The sequence below is a fragment of the Curcuma longa genome, unplaced genomic scaffold (assembly GCF_044706935.1).
Source record: "Curcuma longa cultivar G26 ecotype Majalengka, Jawa Barat unplaced genomic scaffold, ITB_CL_G26_1.1 utg3290_np1212_1714210_RagTag, whole genome shotgun sequence".
NCBI lineage: Eukaryota > Viridiplantae > Streptophyta > Magnoliopsida > Zingiberales > Zingiberaceae > Curcuma > Curcuma longa.
In genome coordinates, this window is record NW_027435602.1 from 44,988 (window position 1) to 64,595 (window position 19,608).

Sequence of the window (19,608 nt, forward strand, 5' to 3'; positions counted from 1 at the left end):
AATTACTTTCGCCCCTAAAAAATAACTGAGATTGATAAAAATAGATATTTGAATTGTCAAAAAACAATTTTAATAAAAACATATGATCATATTGTCGACCGTGTATACCGTTGGAATGACAGATTCTATTTTTTTGAAAAAGTAAATCGAGAAATTTAGTTGGATCATAATAATTATATATTTAAATTATAAAAAAAAACTTCACAATTCATGTCTTCGTGTCTAGCTCGATCAATAGATAGGGCTTAGACCATGTTCAATCCAATTAATCCATTTTAATTTTGGCATTATGAAAGTAGAGAGCATGATTTTAAAATACTTAAATTTTAGTTGCTTTAAAGCCACCTCAGGTTATCCGAACCGATGCGGCGATGCTACGTTACAGACCATGCGTATTGTGCGAGACAGGGATAGGAACTGCGTCCAATACCCACGCGAGATAATTCTTAGATGACGTCAGAAATGCAGCAGAGAAGCATACGTGTTTTCTGACTTCGAATAAATCAGGCAGTGCATGTTTTTGCTCCGACAGCAGAGCAGTATTTCTCGACAAAGTATAAACCCTCGCCTTACTAGGGTTTATTAGATAAAATTTGATCCTCGTGTCTCGTCGACCACCCCAATCCGCGCTCTATCGATTCAATGGCGTTCTCTTCGCCATCTCTGCTGTCGTCTCGTTCGATCTACCTGATTAACCCCGTGCTCTTATCTCCTTCCGCCCGCCGATTCGGCGGCAGACCTCGCAGATGGAACCTTTGTCGTCCCAATCGGAAGTTCTTATCGGGTACGCTCACGCCGATTTGTTGGATAGCTATGTTAATTAATCTACTGGGAGTTTCTTCTTCGGCATTTTTAGCTTTTGATTCTTTGTTTGCTATCGTGGTCAGTAATGGCGACAGAGAACGAGGTTTTTACTTCTCCGGAAGTAGCGAAGTCATTTGATTTTGCATCTGAGGAACGCATTTACAGCTGGTAATTTTTGACGCATTGCTCCACTTTAGGTTCTACAAGTTTCTGCGAATTCCAAGAGCTGCTAGGTTGACTACTAGGGCACAGAGAAGATAGTGAGGTTGTTTTACTTTCTAGTTTCTACTGTAATGCAATGGCTAGAATTTGCCGTGGCATGTAATAAAGGAGTGTTTTTTTTGGTTTTGGAAGGTGTACATCTTTGAGGTCGACCCGGGTATGCAATCTTTTGCAATAAAGAGATTGCATTTAACCTATTGATCGGACAAACCCAAATTCTGTCCAGCTGTGATGATAACTAATGTTCCTTGGGTTTACGGAAAAACAAAATTTTAGGTATTTCTAGATGAGCAAATTGAAAATTGACCTTCTGAGTTCATTAAGAGGATGTGCAAATTGAAAATTGATCTTCTTTGTTGCCTACCAGTGTTAGCTGTTTTATGAAGCTTTTGAGACAATGTCTTACTGTTATAGTTTCTTTCGACAAATCTTGATTTTGTCAATTGATTGGTTTGTTTCATGGAAGCCGTACAACTTGTAACCATGTATGTATGCTTATATACAGCGAACAAGCTACTCACCTATGCACACAATTCAATTGCATATTTATTTTGGGGGCTTGGATCTTTTGTAGAAATTCTTGTATTGTTATGAGAAATATGATGGCACAATTGTATTTAGTGGTACTTACAAAATATGTATCCTAGTTTTTCTGCTATTGTGTGCAGTTTTTTTATGTGCATGATTGCACACTTGCTTTGTATGTTATAAGCTACCAAGGGATGGTTACTAGCTTGTATAGTTTCTTGAATTTCTCTGTTAACATCTATTGATTTGTTCAATGTTCTCCCCAATGATATTCCAGTGTGGTGTATATGGGTCCCATTGGCGTAAGTTCTCTATCAAACTTGTATTGTTTACTAAGAGATGGGATACCTCTAACAAGCACTAACAGCCATAGTTATTTGTTATTTTTGAATTAAATTTCTTATCACATGCATATCTTTTAACTTTCATCTTCTCGACCTTCCAACATGGGAATAGAAGAGTCACATTTTTTAGATGTTAGCAATCATTGTAAAAAATATCTGTCTTTTATTTTTGATAAATTGGATACAAACTGGATTAGATTCTTATGCTGTGTAAACAAAATAGTAAATAATTCTGGTCATGACTCTCTGGTTATTGACATGCCATTTTTTTAGTTTCCTTTTAAAGTCCAAACTTTAAATCAAACGCCCAAACTTTGTACTTCATTGGATATATATATTTTTAATTTCTATCCTTTTAGATCACGTTCTGTATGTTGTACATCCATGAATCAACCAAACATTTCTCTTGGATGAAGTAGTCTAATATTCTTAGGTGGGAGGCTCAAGGGTTCTTCAAGCCCAGCTTTGACAGGAGAGGAGATCCTTTTGTAATTCCAATGCCACCTCCAAATGTGACTGGATCGCTACATATGGGGCATGCAATGTTCGTCACTCTTGAGGTTAGAAAACTTAGATAAGTTTGTTGGAGTATTTAATAGTTGAATCACTTTTGATTCTGGCTAATTAACAGCCAGTAATTACCTTTTACTACAAGATGTCTTGATATTATTCATTTTGGTAGAAAGATATCAAATTCGGTTTTAGTGTATGATATTCACATATTAATTTTCATCCTTTTATTTCTCCCATTATACATCTTTCCACAAGGCGCCGACTTGAAACTTTTGTGACTGAAATTTCCAGAAAATAACAAGTTTCTCCAAAGATTTCTACAGTTGAAATTATAGGCTAAATTTGATCTTTCATATGAATTTTTCTTATACTAGGACATAATGGTCAGATATAACCGCATGAAAGGTAGGCCTACACTTTGGATTCCTGGTACAGATCATGCTGGCATAGCAACTCAGGTAAGTCCTGTATATATACTGTGACACTAGGCAACTTGAGTATGAAGTATTTCTTTTTGTCTAGTGCTTAGCAAGTGCTTCTGTGTTACTATCTTTTAGTTGGTGGTGGAAAAACTGCTTGCATCTGAAGGCATCAAAAGGTCTGAACTGAGTAGAGAGGAGTTTACAAAAAGAGTGTGGGAGTGGAAAGAGAAGTGAGTTTATGATTGCTTCTGTATTGGAAGTGAACTTACGCTATTGCTATGTAATATTTATTGTACTCAACTAAATTTATGTACTTTATTGATTACTGTATACTCATGGGCCAATTGAATAAACTTGGCCATCACTTCCAATATAAATTTCTACTTCATTGCATTAGCTCTCTTCAAGTTGAGATTGCTTTAATTTGTTTTGTTACTTATAGGTACGGTGGAACAATAACTAGCCAGATAAGAAGGTTGGGTGCATCATGTGATTGGACCAGGGAACATTTTACCCTTGATGAGCAACTAAGTCGTACGGCATACATATTGCCTATTTTCTGTTGATGCATAGGGCCAAACCCTGTTTTATTTAATACATGCATTGAATCTCATGATCCTTGAGCTTGTTCTTTATAACCGCATTCAATGCCCTACATATGTCTGCATCATTTTTCCTCATATCAAGAGGAAAAGGAAGCTGAGCAATACAAAAATAATGAACAAAGAGGAGGAGATGAGGAGTTCACTGATGTAATTTTTATCAAATGAAAAAAAATTTAATAGCAATTATTAGAATCTGCAAAAGAACCTTTATATCAATAATTTATTTTATCAAAGGATGATTGTCTGTCACTTCTAATAGAGAAGCTAAAATCTCCAAGAAATGTGCTTTAATCTAAAAGAGAGAATTTTCTGATTGCAATTTTTTGTTGTGCTGTTATAATTTCTCTACTTATGATTGATAATCAAGTAAATATTTTTCTTTGTATGTAATGTATGACTGTTGAAAGGCCATATATCTGTATGTTCATGTTCAAGAAAAGTTTTGTACAAGATCAATATTAAAGCTGGTTCTGGAAAATTTTGACGTGATCCATCTCTGATTTTGTGATTAAATTTTCTGAATGCTTCCAGGGGCCGTTGTTGAGGCATTTGTAAAGCTTCATGAGAAAGAACTCATTTATCAAGGTATTATAGAACTAATGGACTATACTTTTATCCATTGTTTTAGAATTTCTTTACTAAATGGCTAATATGAAGTTTCATGTAATTTGTTATTTGTGATCATAAATGAATGCTTCCTACAGAATCCAAACTTCTTTAATGCTTTTTTGGGAATCTTTATACTTTTATTGGTCTATTGGGGTATAAGTAGAATGTGATTGGAATGTTTTGATTAATGAGGTCTCTAAGTTGTTTTATTTGTTAATTTAATGGTTGTTGAGAGTTATTGAAGCGAAAGTAGTTATACGATTTTAAGCTTGGGCCCATGTGAAGTATTTAATCTTTGGATATTATTGTGTTATATATGCTTTTATATTTTGTGTAATAGTTCTCTTTTTTAAGCACAGTATGACATTTGCTCTCTCAACTTAGTAGCAAAGTAAGTTTTCTCCTAGAGTTGCAATTTTCTCTCAATCACATTATGGGAAGGTCACTGGTTTTATGTGATGAAGATGCCTCCTCTCACTTTCATGGTCCCTTATTTTATCTCTAATATCTCCATTATCAGTTTATCACAGCACCCTAAACTTTCCCTCTCTATCTGTCCTACTCTCCCTAGCTTTTTGGTTCCTTTCTACTTTTCAGCTTAATACTGTCACAGTCGAAGATTTATTTATCTACTGACAGGAGACCTCCAATCTTGTTCTCCATCAATAGAAGCCACATCTCAACAACACCCATCCTTTCAACTTGGACACTTTTTATGTGATCAGATTCAAGCTCAAGGTTGTTGCCTCCTTCCTTTTCCTTTAGCTGTTAACACCTCAATCTGAGTCTAAATAAATCTAATTTGACCAAAAAAATAATAGAAATTTTAGGTCCTGATTAGACTTAACAACTCCAGTCTGTCATACCCAATTACATTATGAAGTGAACACATTGACTCAAATTGCCAAAAATAGAGATCTCTCCTCTAGAAATTGAAATTTGGCTATTCTTTTGGCATTGTTGTCTCACAATCATCATTGCCATCATCTGGGTCCTGAAGACAAGAGACTTTAGGTTGGATTAATTAGACAAAGAATGAATTTTATTTTTAGCATTTTTCTTATTCTTCTTGATTAGAATATGTTGTTATAAGCAAGGCCATCCCAATTGGAGTGCATCTTTACTATTGAATTTGTGATAAAGCATAAACATAGATATTCGTGATGGATGTCTATAGTATCTATAGGATAACATTTTATTGAAGAAAACATGCTGAACTGGTTACCATTGACTCGTTAATAACTTATTAAAACCTTCCTAAATATTATTACATGGCTGGATTTGTGTTTTTGTTTGTTCAGGTTCTTACATGGTCAACTGGTCACCGAACCTTCAGACAGCAGTCTCCGACTTGGTTTGTGAAGAACTTATTATCTCGTTCTGTATCGTAGTTAGGCATATGATATTCTTGTTGCTTGACTTTAATTTTTAGAGGTTCCTTTCTACAATTCAAGGTAGCTAAGTTGAATCTTATTTTGCTGCAAGCCCCTTCTCTATTCTATGATCTTTATATTCTTAATGTTTGGGCAATAAAGAGTCAATTTTGATCAGTTTTTCCCCTTTTTATAAAATCGTGTGTCAGCGAACATAGTTTTGTATTTTTTAAGATGTAATCTGGGATAGTATGTTTGCTTATTGCTACCCCTTGGACTGGTTCTTTTGTATGTTGTCTTGTATTCTATTGTCAATTTTGTGTTTTTGAAGACTCTATTCATCTGATCTCTTTCTCATCTTTTATGCCAGAACTTCTAAGTTCTACCTATCCATCTAGAACCTTTTTGTTGGGTGCAAATACTTTGTGGTGGATTCAAATTGACATTTGTTACCTTTTCTTTTTCAGGTTTATCATTAATTGTTTTGTCTTGTCTTTTTCTCCCTCTTAGTATTTTGAGTTCTGACTTATGACATGATTTATAAATTGTTTCTCTATTCAGGAGGTTGAATATTCTGAAGAGCCTGGTTCTTTGTTCTACATCAAATATCGTGTTGCTGGTGGTTCAAGGTAGTCTTGACTTTTGGTTTCATTCACCAATTGTTTTTGAGTCCCATAGGATTAATGGATATTCAAGCAATTTCTTTTTCTTTTCTGACTCATAATCCTTTTGTTAGAATTTGTTATATATATATATGCCCGACATGTAACGCTATTGGTTACAAATAATCCATACAAAAGAGATTTATCTTGAATATAACAAGTTAGTTGATCTAGTAGTAATGTAAAACGATGGACTTAACACTAACCTTTGACGTAAACCTATTAGTTTTATGAAAATCATCTGTCACACTACAGTAGCTCTTGCACTATTAAAAATTTTCATATGTATAATCGCAAAACCCACCATAATAATTGTTGAGGCACTGAGTTATGAGAATTTTCAAAATCAATAAAAATGTGTGAATTCTTTTTTATCTATCTTTTTTCTGTCATGCCCTACGAGGGTCTTAGTTGCCATTGGTGAGATTTCTTCCATGATGAGGATACAACAATTTCTTTAGCACTTGCTTAGACAGAGACATCATACAACCATAATACAAGTCACAGGAAATATTTTAATATTCACAATTATATTTATGAAATCACACCATGAAAGACGAGTTAAAATATATGTTCTCATATGAATGAAAATATAAGGAGAATCTGAGTAACAAAACCTTTATAGAGCTATAACTATATAAGCAAAATGTGGTAAAAAGAAGAGAAAAAATCCTAAAATTGTACAGAAAAAGTATCCTTAGAGCAATTCTCCTAGTAAAAAAATCTGGCCTCAATCTACCAGGGATCTAAACACCTCGTAGCCTTGGAGTGGTAAGAGAAAATTGAGTTGGCCAAGCAGTATGAATAAAATGAACAAAGATAAAGTGTAATTGCAAAATAATAAATTGGATACATGCACTGCAATTAACATCATGAATAAATAATACTACTGTTTATCATCAACTGCCAATTGCTAGAATTGCAATTAAACGAGTGTTATCGGACCTATTTATGGGTTTTACCTTCTGCACTCCATATTGTGTGAGAGAGTGACATCATGGACATTCTACATGTGTGCAACTACAAAGAAAGTCCAAGCTCATCCATTGATCTTACTAATTTAAGATCGAGGAGAGACAATTGGTATAACTGCTACAGTCTAGATTATCTAACGGGTTGAAGGTCTTTTATCCATTAAAGAGTTGTTATGCGCAAATATCTTATTCTCAGCAAGTGATTCATCATGTCTAAGTAATTCATCTCGTTTTATGCTATCACTTTTGTTCACTGTGTCCTAAACTCCTAATCAAAGATAGCAGATATAATTATCTTCCATCCTTAATGTGTATCAACACTCCAAATATCATCCTACATATGCATACAGAAGTCACATATACGATATGTATGAAAACAACATATATGTTTGGCACAAATAATTCACAGGTATAATAACATATACGATCTGTATAAGTAATCCACATGTATAAACTATAATAGTTAATATGACACGTGAATAATGGAAAACCACCAGAAGCCAATGATACGAGAGCAAGGAAAGTAAATGAGTCAACAATGTAACTCGCTCCATGTAAGAGTTAGTGATCCAGACTCAGCTTTATCCTCACTCAAGCTGCCTCTGACCAAATCTATCTTGACAACCCAACTTCCAAGATACTACCACCACATTAATACCTCTTACAATCACACGTGCAACACTGAATCACCAGCTTCTTAAACTCTCAACTCCCACACCGTCTTTTTTTAGCTCAAAAAACACTCCCCTAAAGTTTCGACCCTATTGCACTAGCATCCCTTTTTAACCAGCCTCTTTCATTGGGCATCCATCAACCTGCAAGCCTCTTTCATTGGGCATCCATCAACCTGCAAAAAAGCAGAATTAAGCATGCCACAATGCTAGTTTAGAATTATTTCACTTCACAAGTATGGTTTAGACCATTACATGAATCAATTGCTTTTGATGTTTTGCTGTGTTCCTCTGCACAATCTGATGAATTGAGAACTTCCAGCCCCTTGGACTATCTCGATTTACAATTCCAACCGTTTCTAAGAAAAAGGAAGAGAAACCTACCAACTTGCATTGTTATTCATTGAAATAATACCATTAATTAATTGCCAAAGGAAGAAAAGGCACCTCGTTGCTGCACGATGATCTTCTCTCAATCGGGGGCTACTGGAAATGAAGAACAATAAGGAATATGACACACCTCTTTTATAGCTTTCAAAGAAAAGGACTCATCTTTTATTTTTTTACCATTGTTGTTTCAAATTTAATTAATTATTCAGCGTACCTATTTTTCTGTTTATTGTTCACATTCATTAATCCAATTAGTTTTTATATTCTATCTCTATTACAGCCTGCATGTGTCTATGTGATGCATAGTGCATATATTTTTCATTTTTCATTACCATGTGATATGGGTTATCTAGCTGCTTGTCTCTTGATGATTGTTCCATTACTTCCTCCTTAACTCCCTTGATTTTTACTCTTCAATCATTGTGTCTTTTAGAATTCAACTTCGAAACTGTAATCTGGTTGAAATGCTTGTATGGTAATATAAGCTTGCTATCAGCTTTCAAGGATCCACTTTTACTTGTAGGTATAAATATTATCATATGCAAACTCAGGTTTCATGGAAACAATTGTTTTAACTTCTAACTTATAATTGCCAGTATCATTCTTGGGCATGTTTATTTTATACACCTTCTGATTGACTTTTGTTTCTTTTCTCATCGCCTTCTATATTGATTAGGAATGATTTTTTGACAATAGCAACAACACGTCCTGAGACGCTATTTGGTGATGTAGCCATTGCAGTGCATCCTACGGTACATTTTTTATTTACATAATTTCATTTTGTTTGAGAGTTGGTCTTGTTGCCAGTGTTGACAATAAAAGAATTTCTACTGCCTACTTGCAAACTAAGCATCTTGTCCTTGAATTGGGATGCGTTTTGTCTCACTAGGTATTTACCTGTTGTTGCAGTAAGCCAGTAACTTCAATGCCATTGAGGGCAGGAAATTGAATGCGTTTGAGAAATAAACCTCCTTAGATTATTGTTCTTTTACACTTAACTCCTTGGATTGTTATATTTACAGTTCAGTGATATTCCATTTACATTGTGGTCATCAACACACATTTAGTGAATGCAAGCTGTGTCTTTAAATGTCTTGGCATTGTGTTAGTAGCTTCTTTTTTGTGTTTTCTAATTATTTCTATGATCCAAGAGAGTGAATGTGTCCTGTTTATATGTTAGGTTCTTTTCCCTTCCAATAATCAGGGTTTTGTTCGACATGTTTTTCTTTTTTAATAGTGACTAATTTTGATACAGGATGAACGCTATGCCAAGTATATAGGCAGACTGGCAATTGTACCTTTGACATTTGGCCGACATGTTCCCATTATTGCTGACAAAGTAAGCTGTGCTGAATTTACTGTAACATTTGAATAGATTGTTGACGCTCCTCTTGTTTGATAAAAGATAATTATCAAGATTTTGAAGTGTATGTAGGAGGAAGTTGGTGAACTCACTGCATAATGCATGCATTATGTGGATGCTTATGTAGTGAAGTTTGTCACAGTTTTGTTTCTTTAAGCAATCTTTTCCATCTCATTTTGTTGATTGTATAAATTGCAGATTAGATATAAATATGCTAGATTGGTCGTGTTCTTCTAGTCTATCTATTTCTAACTATCTTGACTTGAGTTGAATTATTGATGAGTTTTATTTGCTAAGTCAATTGACAATTAAAAGATCATAGGAGTATTCATCAACTGCTGCACGAAACACTTCTTTAAACCATAACAATTTTTCAATTTTCCTGCCATTTACCACATATTGTTGCAAATTAGTGTTATTCTGCTATAAGAAATGAAGGCTGACAGTGTTATCTGTATATTTATGACCCTTCTTGAGGTCCTTAGGTTGGTTTTCTGAGAAATAGGCGACTTATGAGGACACTAACTGTTCATTTTGTCTTTTCCCTTATATTCTTTCAAGTTATGGTTGACAAGGAGTTTTTGTCAAAAGAACAACTTTTCATGGTCCTCTGTCTCTTTTGTTGAATTTTGCAGTATGTTGATAAAGAGTTTGGAACTGGAGTCTTGAAGATCAGTCCTGGTCACGATCACAATGATTATCATATTGCTAGAAAGCTTGGCCTACCAATACTCAATGTTATGAACAAAGATGGTACTTTGAATGAGGTTGCTGGGATATACTGGTAAGGCTTCAGTTATGAGATACGACTATTAGGATGTGTAATTTGAATAAATAATTTGGTTAGGTTTTTGTGATGTATTCCCTTCTGTTCAATTGTTACTCTTGTTTTGCATTTTCTTATGATTTTTTTTATTTTCACAGTGGATTAGACAGATTTGAGGCTCGAAAGAAGGTTTGGTCTGATCTGGAAGAGACTGATCTGGCAGTAAAAAAGGAACCTCATGTATTACGAGTTCCCAGATCACAGCGTGGTGGTGAAGTATTATTCTTCTTATTTATTGTGTGCTAGTATATTCGATTTTCATCTGGCAAATCATTTGCTGTCCATGATTTACTATTCCACTAGGTAATAGAGCCACTTGTGAGTAAGCAGTGGTTTGTCACTATGGAGCCATTGGCTGAGAAAGCCCTTCATGCTGTTGATAATGGAGAATTGACCATTCTTCCCGAGAGATTCGAGAAGGTTCTCATTGGTGTTTTTAGTTTCTTCTTAGTTGGCTTGTTTAATTGTTTTACAAAAAGAAACATAGAACCTGTCCAATGCTTGAAAGGCTGCTTTTTAGTACCATTTTTTTTTTTCATTTTTTGATTTGTTTGAAGCTGCAAACGCAGAATGTATTCAGATGATTCGAGATGATTCCCTACTTTTCTAATATAAAGCTCTCTTGGTTGATAATTACAGACATATAAACACTGGCTGACGAATATCAAAGACTGGTGTATAAGTAGACAGTTATGGTGGGGGCATCGAATTCCAGTTTGGTACGTTGTTGGCAAAGATAATGAAGAGGATTATATTGTTGCTAGAAATGCTGAAGAGGCTCTTGTTAAAGCCCATGCCAAATATGGAAAGTCGGTGGAAATCTATCAAGATCCTGATGTCCTTGATACCTGGTTTTCAAGGTTGGCTTTGTCTTTTGGAAAAGTCATGAATGCACAAATTCTAGTTGATGCTGTGGATCAACTTCTAGATTTCATTTATTTTTTGAATTTCTTGATTAAATGGTTTTGAAGCATTTCATACATTTCTTGCCAGTTGTTTTCTAAATGTCAGGGAAGTTCTTTTATCAGCTGAACTCTTCTTTTTCGATCCCTGCCATTTTGTTTACAGTGCCCTGAAATTCATGTGATAAGTAATTTTTGTTTATCCTTTCTAATGATGACTACCACATGCTATTTTTCTCCGTTCTAATGATGACTACCACATGCTTTTCATGGCTCTGAGTGAGTTTTTGAAGATATTGCTGCTTTCAAATGGACTGCATTTTACCTTATGACAATGATATTTGCTATAGGATTTGTAGTTTTGTTTACTGTAAAGTGATTACTATGCAATATTCTATCCAGTGGCTTATGGCCTTTTAGCACCCTGGGCTGGCCAGACAAGAATGCTGAGGATTTCAAGCAATTTTATCCCACGACCGTCCTGGAGACTGGGTTTGTTGTTTTATCTCATTTGTGTTTAACATAAGATTTTACTGCACCTACTTAAATTTATGATTCAGGATTGTGTTTTAAGCATGTTGTATGACTGATCATCAAAATTTTCTTTGACATGCTGACAAAGTTCTCCAAGTTATTATAAAAATATTGTTAGGTTTGATCTTATCCATCGCCAACTATTGTATCTTGCTCCTGAGTAGTTCAACTGTTCAAGTTCTTCCCTATATATGTATGTCATCCATGTAATGAATATGTTATCCAATCGCCTTAACTAGAATGGACAAAATTGTTAAATAAAACTTTTCTTTTCAGTTTTTAAAATTTTCTGCATTTATCTTCATTGTCATTGTGTGATACTTATTCTACATTATGATATGATGATATTACCAGAATGAGAAGGCATCAACTAGACATGATCAGAAGTCTTTTCTGTTGCTAAGCAGGCAGAATTTGTCAAGAGTGGGATTTTGTTACGATTAAAACTGTAAAAGATTGATTAATTTTATTACCTTTTGTAAACTTTGCAGTCAGAACTTTCCACGTCAGTTCTTATAGGCATTGAGGACACTTGGAGGTTGAAAATGAAGTTACTCTCAACTTTGACATTAATGATCATGTTAATAAAATAAACAAGCCAAACAACAAATTTTATGAATAGTATTTCATCTTATGTAAAAAGAAAACAGATTTTTCTTAGAGGTGCTTGCTTTTACTGTCCTGGAAAATTCTTTTTGATAGAAGTGGTTCTACATATTTGGATTGATTTGGCTGCTACATCTTTTGACAGGCATGACATTTTGTTCTTTTGGGTAGCTCGGATGGTAATGATGGGGATAGAATTTACTGGGTCTTCCCCTTTTTCTTATGTTTATTTGCATGGGCTCATCCGTGATTCCCAAGTGAGTATTAAGTATTAACTAAGTATCACGATACACATTCTTCTTTTATTTTCTCCTTTCTTCTATATTACAACTGAGATTTAGTAGGACATGCGGTTGAGTTCTAAAGTTTCCGTCCAGCCATGATAAGTTTCTGACACCTGATTCATGCTTTTTGTGATGTTTTAAGTTCAAATTTGTTAGGAATGGTATTTTAATTAAAATTCACTTTGAAGTTTGTCAAGATTGATACTTTTATGAGCTTATACCTTGTAAATATAGGGGTTGTTACCTTATTGAAATTCATTTTGTATAATGAAAAGACAACTTTAATTAGCATATGCGTTATGAAATGGTGCCGGATTATATTTGCATTGTCCATTCGTTTTTCTTTTAGTCAATCTTAGATACCTGTTCTGTTGCTCCTTGCAGTGTGATATAATATGTCGGAACAATAAACCATTATTTATGCTAAGTTGTTTGTTTTTTGTTTTTAGATTTCTATATTTGGCAATTTGGTATTGTAATAGAGTATAACTGGTATTGAAATGATAATTCAAATTATCCCTCGAGTCTTTAATGTAGTTCTCAGAGGGTCTTCATTTTATGTGTTGATATTGTGTTGCACAAGTCGTTTTGACCAGAAAATGACTGAGTGTGTTCTAGGTTAATAGTTTAAATAACAATATAAAAAAAAGAGTCTAGTGGTAACCAAGATGTTCTTTTGTATCTATTTTTTTTATTAGCTTAAACAGCTTTTTTGCTACACATGCATCTTCTGCTGTCACTATAAGAATTTTCTCGGATGCTTTTCTTCTATTTGCTAATATGATATACTCTTCAGGGTCGAAAGATGTCGAAAACCCTAGGAAATGTCATAGACCCTATTGATACTATCAAAGAATATGGCACTGATGCCTTGCGATTTACACTTTCTTTGGGCACCGCTGGTCAGGTTGATTCTCAATTCAACTGATATTCTCTATATATTTGCTGCTTGCCGCTTTGATTATCACCATGTGTTTTCTATGTCAATTAAGTAACTTCCAGAGCTTACTTTGTGACTCAGGACCTGAATCTTTCCACCGAGAGATTGACATCAAACAAGGCTTTCACTAACAAACTATGGAATGCTGGCAAGTTTATATTACAAAATTTGCCTAATAAAAGTGATGCTTCTGCATGGCAACATATATTAGCATACAAGGTCCTTTATCATTTTTCATTACCTTTTCTTCGACTTTATATGATTAAGCACGTTGATATGTTCTGCTGACTTTATAGGATTATGTACAAAAACGATCCTGATATTCAGTTATCTTTTTTCTTGGTTGTTAAACTATAAGCCACCAAACATTTGAACACTATTTTATCAAAACGCTATTGGTTATCATTTGCAAGATTCATGTTTCAAAGCTGACTTGAGATAAACATAGTAGTAGTACTTATGAAAACCATGCTTTTAGGCATCTATTTCAGAGCAAGACTTTCTTCTGCAAGTGAAAACCAGATGAATCTATCTAGCATATGTAACCTTAGCATGTGTTGTGGGTAAAGAGATCGAGCATGATTTACCCAATGAATTTTGTCCTTTGTTACTAACATAAATGTTAAGTGTGGATGCAGTATGAAGAGAGCTATGGAGTATTTATTAGTTGGCAATACAACAAGTTAATGTCTGATGTTTGACTACAATTCTAGCACCCATTCTACCTATTGTAAAGTTTTATGTTCTTACACCATTTTCTACTATTAATGGTCCCAATAATATTTCATCCAGTTTGATACTGAGACAGCACTTCTTCAACTACCATTACCAGAGTGTTGGGTGGTGAGTGTGTGACATTTATCTCTTCCTTTCTTCTTTTCTTATTATCTTATTGAAACAAATAATATTTTAGGTCTCAGAGCTTCATGAGCTAATTGATGTTGTCACCACGAGTTATGACAAATTCTTCTTTGGAGATGCTGGCAGAGAAATATATGATTTCTTCTGGGGTGACTTTGCTGACTGGTAAGCAGAGCTTGTTGCGACAATAGGATTACAAGGCAATTTTTATCTACGTTTTTTGTCCTCTAATATTCTTTTTTTTTAAAAATTTTACTGTGATCCTGCTATAATTTTCTAATTCTAGTAGATCTTACTGAACATTTAGATTTAGTAGAATTGTTTGGCTTTTTTTAGTCATGGTTATTATCAAGTTGTGTTGTATTCGCTGTTGTCCTAGAGTTGCTCTTAAATTGCAAAGTGTTATAAATAAGTCAACAATGTAAATGCTAAGACTAAATGTTTATTTTGTTTTTCTAGAAATATTAAGAGAAAAATCAAATGTGGTTAAAATTTAAGTTTGATTTATTATTCAATAGGAAGAAAGGTTAAAGACAATGATTTATAGAGTTGAACATTAGAGGTCCTTCTTTCTACTCTATGGATGGGTTGACCAAGATGCTACTTATTCATGCTTTATTTGAGATTGACTATGGAGCTTGTTTTTCAAACTCAGCTCCTACATTTTAGTATTTGACCTTATGTTTAAGATTGCTTTGACATGTTCATCATTTCGATCATACTATCTTATCTGGTTTAACATGTTGTTTCTTTATTTGGATCATCTCTGGTTGATAAAACACTCAGCTGTGAGCTTGAGTTTTATGTCACCAAATTAGTTTGATCAACTCTTCCCATTTTTTTTAATCATTGCTAATGGAGTGGTTCTGTTTACTCTCACCTATAAATATCTTTTACCATCTCATTTTCTGTTCTTGCACATCATAATAGTTATTTCAATTATCTACCTCTTCATTTCCTTTAATTCTAAGATATATTTTTTGATACATGGTCCTTTGTTTTGTGGGTGAAAACTTTTATGACTCACTATTTTGGTATATAATTATCCATCTCTTGATTACATTCTTATTTCAGTATTCTATGTTCTCATATATGCATAGAGGATTCCAAAGAATAGTTTATATATATATATATATATATATATTCTGTAGTAAAATTTGTTGAAGTTGTTATCTTTCCTACTTCATCTGTATTAGTTTTAATATTGGATATGTTCCTCTTGTAGTTCTTCACTGGTCCATTTGGGTCTCTTTGTGTAAGCATATTGATTCTTTGCATTTGTAGTCTGAATTACTTTGTAATTGGCCATCTAATGTTTTGCAGGTACATTGAAGCTTGCAAAACTCGATTTTACCATTCATGGAGCAACTCGGTAGCCTCTGTAGCACAAGGTGTCCTTTTATATGTTTTTGAGAACATTTTGAAATTGTTGCATCCATTCATGCCATTTGTCACTGAGGAACTATGGCAGGTACACACAATCATAATCTTTCATGTTTCCTCATTTTTTAATGTAAGTGATTGGATTCTAATTCCCATGTATTTGTATCAGCATAATGGAATTTCTGTGACAATCTGTTTTATGCCTTTTCACTTGTTTTTACTTGAATCGGTGCAGTTGGAAAAAAAACAACTGAAGGAAGAACAAATATATTTTGTTGATTTTGTGTTCGAAGATCAATCATATATGCTATTTATTTGTTTAAAAAACTAGATGACAGTTGTGCATCCTAAGCATATATTGATTTTTTTTCTACCATTGAGCTCTATGTAAAATTATATCCCTAATAATAATTAGGTTGATAAGGTCGAGGATTTAGTCTTATGACAAACACAAAAAAGATCCAAATTCATAATATTTTTTGCATAGTTTACATTGGTTGTCAGCTTTTATTATAACCTTTTGTCGTGGTTTAGTAATGTTTATTAAATTAAGTCAACTAATGTAAAATTCTTCAGAGAAAAAGTACTTCAAATGGCTTTTTTTAACTTGAGGATCCATTACAAAACTTGGCTTGCATTTTCTGGTGCATCATTATTGATTAACGAAGGTCTATTCCCTGGTTTGGTCATAATTAATAATGCTCAGGCCTATACCTCCTTTTTGTCGATCTTCAATGAGTCTTGGGTTACCTATCCTCTGTAGAAAGATAATTGTATAAGTAATTTTATTCAAGTGTTTGAATCTAGTATGGCATAACAATTAGGTGATACATGGTCCCTTTTCTCTTGGAAAGTACTTGCTGTCATATGCCCTTTAGTTTTTAAAAAAACAAATGTACTGCCAGCCATCTTTTATTATTTCTAGTTAAAGGAAAATGAATATATAGAGAGAATTTTCAAATAGATGTGCAAGATTAAAATGGGAAAACTAGTTAAGATGGTACCAAGATGTTCATAGACATTATAAACACATATCTAAGGACCTTGCTATTGTTGTGGGTATGCACCAAGTGTTTAATTAGTTATACTTCACTAATAATGTTTACTTGTTGGAAAATACAATGTTCTATAGATTATTGTTTGTTTACAGTGCTAGTTTTAGGTACACATCCTAGTTTTGGATAATTTTCGGATGGTTTGTAACTTTTGTATCTTCTACATTTCAAACCTTTTTTTTTAATCTCTTGCAGCATCTCAAATGCTAGCTTATATATCCAAATTCCTCATTGATGTTGTCTTGCATATTATAGTCACAGTCTGACACTTGTAGTTCATCTGCAGGCATTGCCTTACCGAAGGCAAGCACTAATGGTGTCACATTGGCCACAGACTGCACTTCCAAGAGATGTCGTGTCTGTAAAAAGATTTGAGAACTTACAATCATTGGTTAGTCTTGGAACTTTTGAATATTTTGTTCTACTTCTTTTGGTGGGTTATTTTTGTTCCTATGTTTTGTTTTATGATTCTGACCCTCCACATATCTTTGTCCTTCATAGATTAGAGCTATTAGGAATGTTCGAGCTGAATATTCCGTTGAGCCTGCTAAACGAATATCTGCATCTATTGTTGCCAGCAGTGATGTCCTTGATTATATATCAGTAAGCAACTTTATCTTATTGTTGGTTAATCCATCCAACTAAAACACCAACAATATGCAATTCCTATTTATTTGATGATGTCTGCATCTTCCCTCCAGTGATTCTATTGAGAAAATATATTGCTTGTATTTTTTTTTTTTTGCTTGCATCTTCCCTCCAGTCATTCTATTGTGAAATTCATTGCTTGTAAAGCTTAATTTTTATATCAATTTCAGTTATTTTCTTGGTTAATTGCTGCTATTAACTAATTACTTGGCTATAATGCAACCCTTCTTTTCAAGCAAAAAGACTCTGGTCATGGTTTGTAATGAACATCCGAATTAACACACACGAAAGCACACTACTAAATCATATATAGAACTTTTGCATTGGTTCTCATCAATTTTTAATTATGTCAGTGATTGATCATGCCAATTACCTAACAAAGTAACTAGCCATGACTTGTTTTAAGAAAAAAGAACACATGCATGGTTTGTGACAAATAAACATCTAGACACAAAAGATTTCCTTGGTAGAATATATATTTGCATCACCCCCAACCATCTTTCTCTGACAAGGTGGGTGTGCATATTGAGAACATTTCATCACTTTGGCTGTGTTGTGTGTGTTAGGCCCTTAAGGTTTAATTTTATTTGCATTTAATAGAGTCCACCTGTTTCATTTTCATATAAATAACTAAATATTGTCATTGATATATTATAAACGTTACTGCCCTCTAGCATCGTCTCTATTGAAACTCATGGACTGTTGTTCTATCTGTGGCTTTCTTTCTCGTGAAGTGTGAAAAAGAGGTATTGGCGTTGTTATCTAAGCTAGATCTGCAACATGTCAACTTCGTGCAATCTCCTCCTGGTATGTTCCTCAACATCCTCACTTTTCATAAATGTTGGTGCTCACTTGCATAAATGTTATGTTGGGGTTTAATCTTTGGTTTCAATAGATACTGCAAAGCAATCAGTCCATCTCGTGGCAAGCGATGGTTTGGAGGCATATATACCTCTTGCTGATATGGTCGATATATCAGCAGAACTCCAACGGCTTTCAAAGCGCCTTTCCAAGATGCAAGCAGAATATGATGCTCTTGTTGCTCGCCTCAATTCTCCTAGTGTACGAACCTACTTTTCTTTTATTCGATCGATGCATTTATTTTTCACGAAAGAAATTAAGGAACTTGCATATGTGTGACGTACCTTCATTTGCGCATGAAAACTGGATTGAGATCGATCGGGTAAGCTTAGATCATTAATGATTTACATTAGCTAGGACACTTTTTGGGTTCAGTTTTTAGTTTAAATTCCTACATTTGCGTACGTGGATCTTCAAAATATGCAAGTTATCTGAGACTTCTTTTGGTGCAGTTCATAGAGAAGGCTCCTGAGGAAATTGTACGCGGAGTTAGAGAGAAAGCATCTGATGCAGAAGAGAAAATAACACTTACAAAAAATCGGCTCGACTTCCTCCAAGCAACAGTTTTGTCCACAGACTAATTCATATTCACCCATTATTCATTTATCCAGATTATATATACAAGAGGAGATAGTTTTAAGACGTAATTTCCTTGCTCAACCTGACCTGCTTCGAATACTGAAAGTAAGGGCGGGGGGCATGCATGAAGCTGCTCGTGAACATCACATGAGGAAAGTTTTCTCGATCGTGCATAAGTGTCCATTTTATTTTTATTTAATTTTGTTGCTCCCGGCCCCTTGATCCAAGTATTTGTATTAATCCATGCAGCTTCAGAAAATAATGGCGCGCAATAATTAAGCTTATTAATTATGTCCCATATTTATTAATACTTTTGAAAAAATAACGGAACGGAATTATATTTTGATGTGGCTTATAAATAAACACCTTGGTTTGTCGCCATTCTCCATCTTCACTTTCACCGGCCGGCCATCCTGTGACAGTCGAGGGAATTAAGGAGAGAGATCGAAGAGATGGATTCAAGGGTTCCTGAGGCTGTTTATCGCCCAGCTTATCCACCTATTCCTACTAATTCTCCGCAGGCCCGGCTCTGGGCATAGGCGGGTAAGGCCTGTGCCTAGGGCCCAGGTTTAAAAGGGGCCCAAAAAAAAATTTAAATTATTAAATTATTTAGAGATAATAAATGGTTAAAATCGGATTCCAGAAAATT

The 19,608-nt window shown here is 34.2% G+C and overlaps 1 protein-coding gene across 1 annotated transcript; it reads left to right on the top strand.

Annotated features, from left to right (window-relative positions):
* Positions 1-623: 623 nt before the first annotated feature.
* LOC141820370 (valine--tRNA ligase, chloroplastic/mitochondrial 2) lies at positions 624-19,200 on the top strand. The gene is made up of 27 exons (XM_074707670.1): positions 624-784; positions 888-972; positions 2,332-2,458; positions 2,786-2,869; positions 2,969-3,063; positions 3,276-3,367; positions 3,970-4,023; positions 5,349-5,401; positions 5,982-6,049; positions 8,794-8,869; positions 9,373-9,456; positions 10,116-10,264; positions 10,405-10,522; positions 10,610-10,726; positions 10,946-11,166; positions 11,611-11,700; positions 12,494-12,605; positions 13,429-13,539; positions 13,654-13,791; positions 14,365-14,415; positions 14,486-14,598; positions 15,757-15,904; positions 17,158-17,262; positions 17,373-17,474; positions 18,254-18,326; positions 18,415-18,581; positions 18,833-19,200. Exons 1-27 carry the CDS (start codon positions 643-645, stop codon positions 18,959-18,961), a joined length of 2,904 nt encoding a protein of 967 aa, XP_074563771.1. The 5' UTR covers positions 624-642; the 3' UTR covers positions 18,962-19,200.
* The last annotated feature ends 408 nt before the right edge of the window (positions 19,201-19,608 follow it).